The 12,032-nt window shown below is 45.6% G+C and overlaps 1 protein-coding gene across 2 annotated transcripts in view; it reads right to left on the reverse strand.

Moving 5' to 3' along the window:
* LOC109907433 (zinc finger protein 516) overlaps window positions 1-12,032 on the reverse strand; it is a 30,703-nt gene that overhangs the window by 9,906 nt on the left and 8,765 nt on the right. For both annotated transcript variants that reach the window (XM_020505397.2, XM_020505398.2), the window contains exon 2: window positions 1,150-2,837. In XM_020505397.2, coding sequence (XP_020360986.1) covers window positions 1,150-2,680 — 1,531 coding nt within the window. In that variant the 5' untranslated portion in view covers window positions 2,681-2,837. The remainder of the gene's footprint in view (window positions 1-1,149; window positions 2,838-12,032) is intronic.

Raw genomic sequence — 12,032 nt, forward strand, 5'->3', positions numbered from 1 at the left:
CCAGTTGAGAACAAGTTCTCAACTGCGAACAGGGCCAAGATAAAGCATAGCATAGCAGTGCAACAAAAACAAAACAGAGTTACACATGGGATAAACATAAACAAACGTACAGTCAATAACACAATAGAAAAGGTATATGTACAGTGTGTGCAAATGTAGTAAGATTAGGGAGGTGAGGCAATAAATAGGTCATAGAGGCAAAATAATTATAATTTAGCATTAACACTGGAGTGATAGATGTGCAGATGATGGTGTGCAAGTAGAGATACTGCGGTGCAAAAGAGCAAAAACAAAATAACAATATGGGGATGAGGTAGTTGGGTGTGCTATTTACAGATGGGCTGTGTACAGGTACAGTGATCGGTAAACTGCCCTGATGCTTAAAGTTGGAGAAGGAGATATAAGTCTCCAGCTTCAGTGATTTTTGCAATTCGTTCCAGTCATTGGCAGCAGAGAACTGGAAGGCGGCCAAAGTAGGTGTTGGCTTTGGGAATGACCAGCGAAATATGGTAATGTGGTAATGTCTGAATTTTGGGGAATTATTGCTGTGAGAGTAAGGAAAATTGTTCTGTTTTTTCAGATTTTTTTTTAACCCTTTTTGTGATATCCAAGTGGTAGTTACAGTACTGTCCATCGCCGCAACTCCCGTACAGACTCGGGAGAGGCGAAGGTCGAGAGTCATGAGTCCTCTGAAACATGACACCGCCAAGCCGCACTGATTCTTGACTCGGAAGCCAGATGCACCAATGTGTCGGAGGACCACCTTTCAGCTGGCGACCGAAGTTAGCGTGCTTGTGCCCAGCCCGCCACAAGGAGTCAATAAAGCGCGATGGGACAAGGACATCCCGGCCAGCCAAACCCTCCCCTAACCCAGACAACGCTGGGCCAATTGTGTGCCACCTCATGGGACTCCCGGTCACGGCTGGCTGCGACACAACCTGTGATCGAACCCCTTGTCTGTAGTGACGCCTGTAGCACTGAGATGCAGTGCCTTAGACTGCTGCGGCAAGAAAAATGCTCCTTTTGAGGATGACTTTTTTCAGAAATGTTCCCTTTTCAATCAGGATTTGAAGTGTGAATACAACCAAGATGCCTTGGTCGAATCGAATTAGTGTTGCTAATCTAGGTGATAGTGTGGTTTTGTCTTACCTTCATAGGTTGGGTCCCTGATATTATTCCTCTTTATGGAAGAGGCAGACAGAGAATGTTCTTCTCTTGGTGTGCTGGGATGACTGGAAGAGTTTGATTTGGTGGCTTGCTTGCTGGCTTGATGGCCATCTTTCACCTTTTTCTGCAATATTCCAAACGTCTCTGGGCTGAGCCCATTCAACAAGGTGCGGCTATTTCTACTGTCACCATGCTGGTGGGAGATCCCACCGCAACCACCATTAACGACAACATCCTGGGAACCTTTCTTCTTCCTGCTTTGGGAGGAGTCCAGCTGCCTCTTCCGCTTCTCCTGTTTCAGCGGCACATACTCGCCTTTCTCCTGGTCAAACACCACGTCGGCATCCGCCAACCTCTCCTCCCATCCTAGACTTTTATCTGTCACCTCAACCACATGCCCTCTGGTGACCAACTGCCAGGCCTGGTAACTGCATACCGGGTCCAGCTCGGGGATCCGTCTTCCAAGATTCCCCTCTATAGCTGCCTCTCCATTCCCGGCTGCCCTGAGGTTAAGGCATTCCAGGAAGCGACTCTTGGCGGCGGGTGATGACGAGCCGTTTTCGGGGTCTTGCTGCAGTGGCTTGTTGGGGGTATGGCTCTTGTGGACCCTCTCGTGCAGCCGGAGGGTCTTGCGGTCGTAAAAGAAGTTGCCGCAGCCAGCACACAGCTCGTAGAGACAGTCATCGTTCACCAGGGACGCCGGCTCCCGGAGGACCCCGTTGAGGGTGGTCGGGGACTCGCCGCTGTCACCACCCCCAGCCCGCAGCTGGCTTTTGGCCCGATGAATCCGCATGTGGCTCTGGAGGAACCAGGCCTGGCGGAAGCGCCGGCCGCAAATGCGGCAGCCATGGTCTAGGGAGCCGCGGTGCTTCTTCATGTGGGCCTTGAGGAGCAGGGCCTGGGAAAAGACTTGGCTGCAAGACCCGCAGGGGAAGGAGCCAGCACTGGCCTCCTCGACCCTTTCGTCCATCCAGTTGGTCCCTCCCGGAAATAAGTTGCCCTCAGCCGTGGTTGGTGATTTGTCCTCCTTGCCGTCATTCTGGATCACTGCGTCGTCGTCTTTCTTCTTTGAGTTTTTCTTTTTTGTCTTGCCATTGACTTTGTGCTTCTTGGCCGAGGTGCCTTTGGCAAGGTTGTTGTCGGGACTAAGCAGTTGCTGGGGGTCTCTCTGTGTTTGTCCTTGCTCCCCATCCTCCTCCACTTCCCCCTCCCTTTTCTTGCCTTCCTCTTCTTTCTTGCCCAGGCTTCGGCTGAACAGGCCCAGCTTGTGGCTGCGGATGTGGACTTTCAGGCTGCCCTTCTGGGCCGCCCGGTGTTCGCAGTAAGGACACTTGTATGGCTTCTCTCCAGTGTGCCTGCGCATGTGCTGGGACAGCGAGCTAAGGAGAGGGAAGCTCCGTCCGCAGAGACCACAGGTGTGGCCAGAGGCCATCGCATTGTCCCCCTCCTGGTCACTCTTGACAGCGTCGGCCTTGCTTTGGTCCGCCCGCTCCTGCTTCGACACCACCTCCATGGGCTGTGGCAGCTCAAGTGTCTGTTGATCCCCAATGAAGAAAACTGACTTGTACGTTCCAAAGTCATAAGGTTCTCATAGTGATGAGGGATCGGTCTGTAGATGTTGGATTTTCTTTAGCAATCATTAAGACTGGAGAGATTATCATTAAAAACACCTAAAAAACAAAAAAAACAATTAGGCCATATTATAAAACTAATCATTTATTATAACCACGCAACCAATACAATAACTGACATCTGTTAGGCTATATTTACAACCCAGAGACAGACGGAGGCAGACAGGGACAGACAGGGACAGAGCGAACACAGTTCTCGGACGGAGCTTCTACAGCTGCACCATCGAGAACATCCTGACTGGTTGCGTCACTGTCTGGTATGGCAACTGTTCGGCCTCCGACTGCAAGGCACGACAGAGGGTAGTGCGTATGGCCCAGTACATCACTTGGGCCAAGCTTCCTGCTATCCAGGACCTCTATACCAGGCGGTGTCAAAGGAAGGCCCTAAAAATTGTCAGTCATGGACTGTTCTCTCTGCTGCCGCACGGCAAGTGGTACCAGAACATCTAAGTCCAAAAGGCATCTTAACAGCTTCTTCTCCCAAGCCATAAGACTTCTGAACAGCTAATCAAATGGCTACCCAGACTATTTGCATTTCCCCCCCTTTTACGCTGATGCTACTCTCTGTTTATTATCTATGCATAGTCACTTTAACTCTACCTACATGTACATATTGCCTCAATTACTAACCGGTTCTCCCGCACCGGTACCCCCTGTATATAGCCTTGCGACTGTTATCTTACTACTGCTCTTTAATTATTTGTTACTTTAATTTCTTATTTTCTTTTACATATCTATTATTATCGCATTGTTGGTTAAGGGCTTGTAAGTATGCATTTCACTGTAAGGTTGTACTTGTCGTATTCGGCGCATGTGACAAATACAATTGAATTTGATTTGATTTGACAGTCACCAGGAGGTCAAGCAGAGGGGAAATGCTATCGTGCTGCAGTCATCAAAAACAAAACAACGCTATGACCATACAAAGAGCACCAACAACTTTGTCTAGAGGACTAGCCTCTATACAATGACGGTTGCAAATAAGTCGAAAATACACATCCCATTCCCTGGTACATTTAAAATGATTTCATCCACAGCTTAAGTTTGCATACATTTTGAAAAGAGCTTCTCGCATTGGGCCCAAGTGTAAAGAGTTTACATAGGACTACTATTACTAACAAATCATCATGTCCACATACGGTCGGTTTTTTGAATGTGTATGTTTCACTGTCACAACGTAAGAGAGTGTTACGTCTGTGCGTATTTAAGTTTTAGAAATGCAATGGCGTGTGTTAGAGAGGAGAGGGAGAGAATTTGCATTACACTCACTTTTGAATGGCTATTGTCCACAACAACAGGATGATTGATGGTTGTCCTTAAAGGAAGCGTACACTGAAAGTGTGTATGTGTGTGCGTGTGAGTGTCCTCTGTTCCCCATGCCTTAATTGCATGTGTGTACTGAAGCATGAAGAGGTGCATTCAGTCCTGACCAGTCAGGATGAGGCCTCAGGGCCAGTCCACTCCAAACTGCATCAATACGCCATTATCAACAAACTACATTTCTTTATCTCACAGACAAACAAACAGGCTGAGACAGTCACACACGCGCAGACAGACACACACACTCGCAATACTAACAGCGAACGTCAAGGTCACATTGAGTGGTTATTAATATGAAGGGAAATGCAATGTCATAAACGAACAGTAGTTAACCTCACTCATACAAGAGACACTGAGATAAGCTCAGATAAAATAATTATAACAATGGGGCAGGTGGCATCAGCATCGTTAAGAGGAGTCAACTCCTCCTGCACTATAGATACCCTAAAGTAAAAGAAAATGTGAGCTGTTCCTATATCAAACAAACAATGTGTTTATTATTTACGTCTAAGATAAAGATGTATCTTTGTGAAGGGGGCATCTGTTCCAAGTTGTGTTTTTTTATTATTTTTGTGGATGATACACACACATCCTTCACGGGCCAAGTAATTGGCGGCAGGGAGATGGTTTCCCAGACCACAGCAGAAGATGGTGCCTTACTTCTCAAAAACTATAACGGTGCGCAAAGTGCCCAGGCTCTCTTAGAGCCAACGCAGTACAGGCAGCCGCGGGAAAGGAACACCATTGTGTCAGCTGCACCAGAACTGTCACATTTCGTCACGTCTCGCCCTCCAACCATTACCAGGGGGTCCTACAGTGGCCATTGTTGGGCAATGGGGCCTGCAAAAGATGTCTAGGGGTGAGAGAGCAGTGGCGGGGGGGGGGATGACAAAAGAGACCTATCTGTCCCGTTTCAGGCCAGTCTGAGCCATGCGTGTGTGCGCGCGCGTCCCAGCATGTCTGTGTGTGTGTGTGTGCGTTCTGGGCTTTTCACTGTGTGTGCTCTTCCAGCAAAACAGCCAAGACACTGGCATGGGCTCCAGAATGGGAGTTGAGTTAGACGAGTGTGGTGGCAGGTGTTAAGAGGGCAGACGCTGAGGGATTAGCGTACAGACCGAGTGGCACAGTGGCTCTGTATGGGGGGGGAGAGACAGGGAAGGGGGTGGTTAGTGGAAATTAAGGGGTTAAGGTGACGGCCGGGCCGGGTGATGATGGGTTAACACAAAGGGGGATGGTGGGATGATGTCAGAGCGAAAGGAGGCAACAGATGGTAGTGGAGGGCCATCAGGCCTGTGTGTGTGTGTGTCTTACAAGCAGACTAAATGAGTCATCCCTGGTAAAGTTTTTTGGAGGGTATGAAGTGTTTCCAACTAGGTACCAACTAGGTCATTGTTAGGTTTGGGGTCTTAAAATGCCATCCAGCTACCTATCCTAATAGGCAGCAACACCATCTTTTATAAAAACTCTCACAAAATGTTTGACAGACATGAACAATTCCATGGTCAGACTAAACAATTTCAAAGGATCATTTTGAAAAAACACATTTACTTGAAGAACAATGCAGATGCAAAGTTTGGTAACAGAATGACTGTTTGTGCCGGCAGTCTGTTACCAAACTTTTGCATCTATACTGTTCAAGTAAATGTGTTTTTGTAAACTTTTCTGGAAATTCTTCCAAGTTGCCCAGTTGTACGGTTTGTTGAACTTTGCAATCATTGGTTTTTGTTTGACATAGATTTTAAAGTAAAAAATCTGAGTCTCAACATAATTCTGTTGTCCGTGGACAACAAACTTTCCTGAATTGAAAACACACACACAAAAACAAACCAAAAAGAGTATTTCTATGAGAGGGTTTAAACACATGCTGTGTCATTTAGTGGAGTGAGAAGACGTCTGACAGTGTGCTGTGTGTTCCGATCTCTCTAACCTCTGGCTGTTCCTTTATTATGTCTCTGTTCGTATAAATCTCTGTTCTTCGAAAGTCCAAACTAAACAGAAATGGGCCTAATAGAGAAGACCATGATCTTGAATGATCATCGATTTGTGCAATAGAAACAAAGAGCAAAAAGAGGAGATTTGAAAAAAAAAAAGGTACAGTCTGCAATATTTACAATTCAAAACAAATGGAAGAGTGTGCCTTTAAAGATGTATTAGCTCTATGTTGAACTTTACAAAGAGGGTAAGCTCTATTGAAGATGAGAGGGGCAGTGTTCTCTCAGATGATCTACATAAAGGAAGACAATACATAATATAGGCCAGGGGTTTCCATCCCTGTTCCCGGAGAGCTACCATCGGTAGCTCTACCTGTCGGTTTTCACTCCAACCCTAATCTAGCGCACCTGATTTGTAATAATTAGCTGATTGATCAATTGAATCAGGTTAGTTACAACTGGGGTTGTAGCGAAAGCCTACAAGAGGGTAGCTCTCCAGGAACAGGGTTGGAGAGCCCTGATATAGGCTTTTAGCCTAGCTAGATAACACATTCAATGAAAACAGAGATGTGACATTGACTTCAAGATACACACACACAAACAAAAAACAGGACACGTTGATGAATGATACACACAGGCACAGATAGCCAAACATATTGCTATGAGCTGACTTTTTCTGTACAGCCCCTCTCTCCCGCTCTCTTTTCTTTGGCAGATGAATAGCCATGTCCAGTCAGCTGTCCTCACATTTATTCAGCCTGACGTCCAAACCAGCTCAGCATAAACTCCCCATGGCCAGGGCTCTGGTGCTGAGCTAAGAGCCTGTGTGTGTGTGCGTGTGAGAGAGAGTGTGTGATGCATGAGAGACAGTATGTGAATACATGCATGTGTGTGGCTATGCGTGCACGCACCAGTGAACCTGTGTCTGAGTATGTGAGTGTGTTGTCTGTGTGTGATGATTAAGTCACCCACATATGCTCTCTCAACCAACTGCAAGCTGTGCCAACATAGCCACTAGTGCTAGCATGTGACAGTCCTTATGCTAATGTTATGCTATACAGTGTGCTTCTGTCAGTGATCCAAATTTGCCCAATCCCAAATCAACCTCTAGACCCTACTCCCTCCTAGATCTGTAAGGATTGGAGTACACAATTCCTGTGAGTTTATCAAAGGGCAAGGTGCAGCTATTATGATATTGCTTACAACTATCCAATTAATGCATAAAGACTATGGGTCAATTAGGGATTGAGTGAAATTATCCCAGTGATTCACCTTGATTATTTGTAGGTGGAAGATGTATTTTTTTAAATACATAAGACAGCATACAAAACAAGAGACCAAGACAACATAAAACACAACGAGAACCATAGTAAATTGAGCTATTGAGATAGGCAGGGAGACGCCTCCACTTTGATCACAAAGGGATGCTCTTTGGTCCCAAAGTGTCCCTATTTTGGCCACAGAGGGTCCGCTCCAACGTCCAGCTAAAAAGAGACAGACAGAGGTGTGAGAGGCGACGGGGATGAAAGCCGTCTGTCGTGGTGAGGTCACAGTGTAGAGGCCCTTTAAACGAGGCATTGTTTACCAGGCCGCACGGCAGCTCCAGTGTCCGTCACACTGACTAACACCCTCTACACTGTCTGCCTAATCCACGTCCTGGAGACCCACTGCGTTATAGACGTGTCAGTAGCACTGCGTTATAGACGTGTCAGTAGCACTGCGTTATAGACGTGTCAGTAGCACTGCGTTATAGACGTGTCAGTAGCACTGCGTTATAGACGTGTCAGTAGCACTGCGTTATAGACGTGTCAGTAGCACTGCGTTATAGACGTGTCAGTAGCACTGCGTTATAGACGTGTCAGTAGCACTGCGTTATAGACGTGTCAGTAGCACTGCGTTATAGACGTGTCAGTAGCACTGCGTTATAGACGTGTGAGAAGCACTGCGTTATAGACGTGTGAGAAGCACTGCGTTATAGACGTGTCAGTAGCACTGCGTTATAGACGTGTCAGTAGCACTGCGTTATAGACGTGTCAGTAGCACTGCGTTATAGACGTGTCAGTAGCACTGCGTTATAGACGTGTCAGTAGCACTGTGTTATAGACGTGTCAGTAGTACTGTGTTATAGACGTGTCAGTAGCACTGTGTTATAGACGTGTCAGTAGCACTGTGTTATAGACGTGTCAGTAGCACTGTGTTATAGACGTGTCAGTAGCACTGTGTTATAGACGTGTGAGAAGCACTGTGTTATAGACGTGTCAGTAGCACTGTGTTATAGACGTGTCAGTAGCACTGTGTTATAGACGTGTCAGTAGCACTGTGTTATAGACGTGTCAGTAGCACTGTGTTATAGACGTGTCAGTAGCACTGTGTTATAGACGTGTCAGTAGCACTGTGTTATAGACGTGTCAGTAGCACTGTGTTATAGACGTGTGAGAAGCACTGTGTTATAGACGTGTGAGAAGCACTGTGTTATAGACGTGTCAGTAGCACTGTGTTATAGACGTGTGAGAAACACTGTGTTATAGACGTGTGAGAAGCACTGTGTTATAGACGTGTGAGAAGCACTGTGTTATAGACGTGTCAGTAGCACTGTGTTATAGACGTGTCAGTAGCACTGTGTTATAGACGTGTCAGTAGCACTGTGTTATAGACGTGTCAGTAGCACTGTGTTATAGACGTGTCAGTAGCACTGTGTTATAGACGTGTCAGTAGCACTGTGTTATAGACGTGTGAGAAGCACTGTGTTATAAACGTGTCAGAAGCACTGTGTTAGACGTGTGAGAAGCACTGTGTTATAAACGTGTCAGAAGCACTGTGTTATAGACGTGTGAGAAGCACTGTGTTATAGACGTGTCAGAAACACTGTGTTAGAGACATGTCAGAAGCACTGTGTTATAGACGTGTCAGTAGCACTGTGTTATAGACGTGTCAGAAACACTGTGTTATAGACGTGTGAGAAGCACTGTGTTATAGACGTGTGAGAAGCACTGTGTTATAGACGTGTGAGAAGCACTGTGTTATAGACGTGTGAGAAGCACTGTGTTATAGACGTGTGAGAAGCACTGTGTTATAGACGTGTGAGAAGCACTGTGTTATAGACGTGTGAGAAGCACTGTGTTATAGACGTGTGAGAAGCACTGTGTTATAGACGTGTCAGTAGCACTGTGTTATAGACGTGTCAGTAGCACTGTGTTATAGACGTGTGAGAAACACTGTGTTATAGACGTGTCAGTAGCACTGTGTTATAGACGTGTGAGAAACACTGTGTTATAGACGTGTGAGAAGCACTGTGTTATAGACGTGTCAGTAGCACTGTGTTATAGACGTGTCAGTAGCACTGTGTTATAGACGTGTCAGTAGCACTGTGTTATAGACGTGTCAGTAGCACTGTGTTATAGACGTGTCAGTAGCACTGTGTTATAGACGTGTCAGTAGCACTGTGTTATAGACGTGTCAGTAGCACTGTGTTATAGACGTGTCAGTAGCACTGTGTTATAGACGTGTCAGAAACACTATTATAGACGTGTCAGAAGCACTGTGTTATAAACGTGTCAGAAGCACTGTGTTATAGACGTGTCAGAAGCACTGTGTTATAGACGTGTGAAAAGCACTGTGTTATAGACGTGTCAGTAGCACTGTGTTATAGACGTGTCAGAAACACTGTGTTATAGACGTGTGAGAAACACTGTGTTATAGACGTGTGAGAAGCACTGTGTTATAGACGTGTGAGAAGCACTGTGTTATAGACGTGTGAGAAGCACTGTGTTATAGACGTGTGAGAAGCACTGTGTTATAGACGTGTGAGAAGCACTGTGTTATAGACGTGTGAGAAGCACTGTGTTATAGACGTGTGAGAAGCACGGTGTTATAGACGTGTGAGAAGCACTGTGTTATAGACGTGTGAGAAGCACTGTGTTATAGACGTGTGAGAAGCACTGTGTTATAGACGTGTGAGAAGCACTGTGTTATAGACGTGTGAGAAGCACTGTGTTATAGACGTGTGAGAAGCACTGTGTTATAGACGTGTGAGAAGCACTGTGTTATAGACGTGTGAGAAGCACTGTGTTATAGACGTGTGAGAAGCACTGTGTTATAGACGTGTCAGAAACACTGTGTTATAGACGTGTCAGTAGCACTGTGTTATAGACGTGTCAGTAGCACTGTGTTATAGACGTGTCAGAAACACTGTGTTAGAGATGTGTCAGAAACACTGTGTTATAGACGTGTCAGAAACACTGTGTTATAGACGTGTGAGAAGCACTGTGTTATAGACGTGTGAGAAGCACTGTGTTATAGACGTGTCAGTAGCACTGTGTTATAGACGTGTCAGTAGCACTGTGTTATAGACGTGTGAGAAACACTGTGTTATAGACGTGTCAGTAGCACTGTGTTATAGACGTGTGAGAAACACTGTGTTATAGACGTGTGAGAAGCACTGTGTTATAGACGTGTCAGTAGCACTGTGTTATAGACGTGTCAGTAGCACTGTGTTATAGACGTGTCAGTAGCACTGTGTTATAGACGTGTCAGTAGCACTGTGTTATAGACGTGTCAGTAGCACTGTGTTATAGACGTGTCAGTAGCACTGTGTTATAGACGTGTCAGTAGCACTGTGTTATAGACGTGTCAGTAGCACTGTGTTATAGACGTGTCAGAAACACTATTATAGACGTGTCAGAAGCACTGTGTTATAAACGTGTCAGAAGCACTGTGTTATAGACGTGTCAGAAGCACTGTGTTATAGACGTGTGAAAAGCACTGTGTTATAGACGTGTCAGTAGCACTGTGTTATAGACGTGTCAGAAACACTGTGTTATAGACGTGTGAGAAACACTGTGTTATAGACGTGTGAGAAGCACTGTGTTATAGACGTGTGAGAAGCACTGTGTTATAGACGTGTGAGAAGCACTGTGTTATAGACGTGTGAGAAGCACTGTGTTATAGACGTGTGAGAAGCACTGTGTTATAGACGTGTGAGAAGCACGGTGTTATAGACGTGTGAGAAGCACTGTGTTATAGACGTGTGAGAAGCACTGTGTTATAGACGTGTGAGAAGCACTGTGTTATAGACGTGTGAGAAGCACTGTGTTATAGACGTGTGAGAAGCACTGTGTTATAGACGTGTGAGAAGCACTGTGTTATAGACGTGTGAGAAGCACTGTGTTATAGACGTGTGAGAAGCACTGTGTTATAGACGTGTGAGAAGCACTGTGTTATAGACGTGTCAGAAACACTGTGTTATAGACGTGTCAGTAGCACTGTGTTATAGACGTGTCAGTAGCACTGTGTTATAGACGTGTCAGAAACACTGTGTTAGAGATGTGTCAGAAACACTGTGTTATAGACGTGTCAGAAACACTGTGTTATAGACGTGTGAGAAGCACTGTGTTATAGACGTGTGAGAAGCACTGTGTTATAGACGTGTCAGTAGCACTGTGTTATAGACGTGTCAGTAGCACTGTGTTATAGACGTGTCAGTAGCACTGTGTTATAGACGTGTCAGTAGCACTGTGTTATAGACGTGTGAGAAGCACTGTGTTATAGACGTGTGAGAAGCACTGTGTTATAGACGTGTGAGAAGCACTGTGTTATAGACGTGTGAGAAGCACTGTGTTATAGACGTGTGAGAAGCACTGTGTTATAGACGTGTGAGAAGCACTGTGTTATAGACGTGTGAGAAGCACTGTGTTATAGACGTGTGAGAAGCACTGTGTTATAGACGTGTCAGAAATACTGTGTTATAGACGTGTCAGAAACACTGTGTTATAGACGTGTCAGAAACACTGTGTTATAGACGTGTCAGAAACACTGTGTTATAGACGTATCAGAAACACTGTGTTATAGACGTGTCAGAAACACAGCCCACTGAGTAGACCTGTCAAATATTGTGTGGAAACAAGAAAGTGCATGTCTGGGTAAGAAACACCGTTTATAGATGTGGTCCACACAATGTGTGTGATTGACATCTATAAACAGTATC

The sequence above is a fragment of the Oncorhynchus kisutch genome, linkage group LG17 (assembly GCF_002021735.2).
Source record: "Oncorhynchus kisutch isolate 150728-3 linkage group LG17, Okis_V2, whole genome shotgun sequence".
Taxonomy (NCBI): Eukaryota; Metazoa; Chordata; class Actinopteri; order Salmoniformes; family Salmonidae; genus Oncorhynchus; species Oncorhynchus kisutch.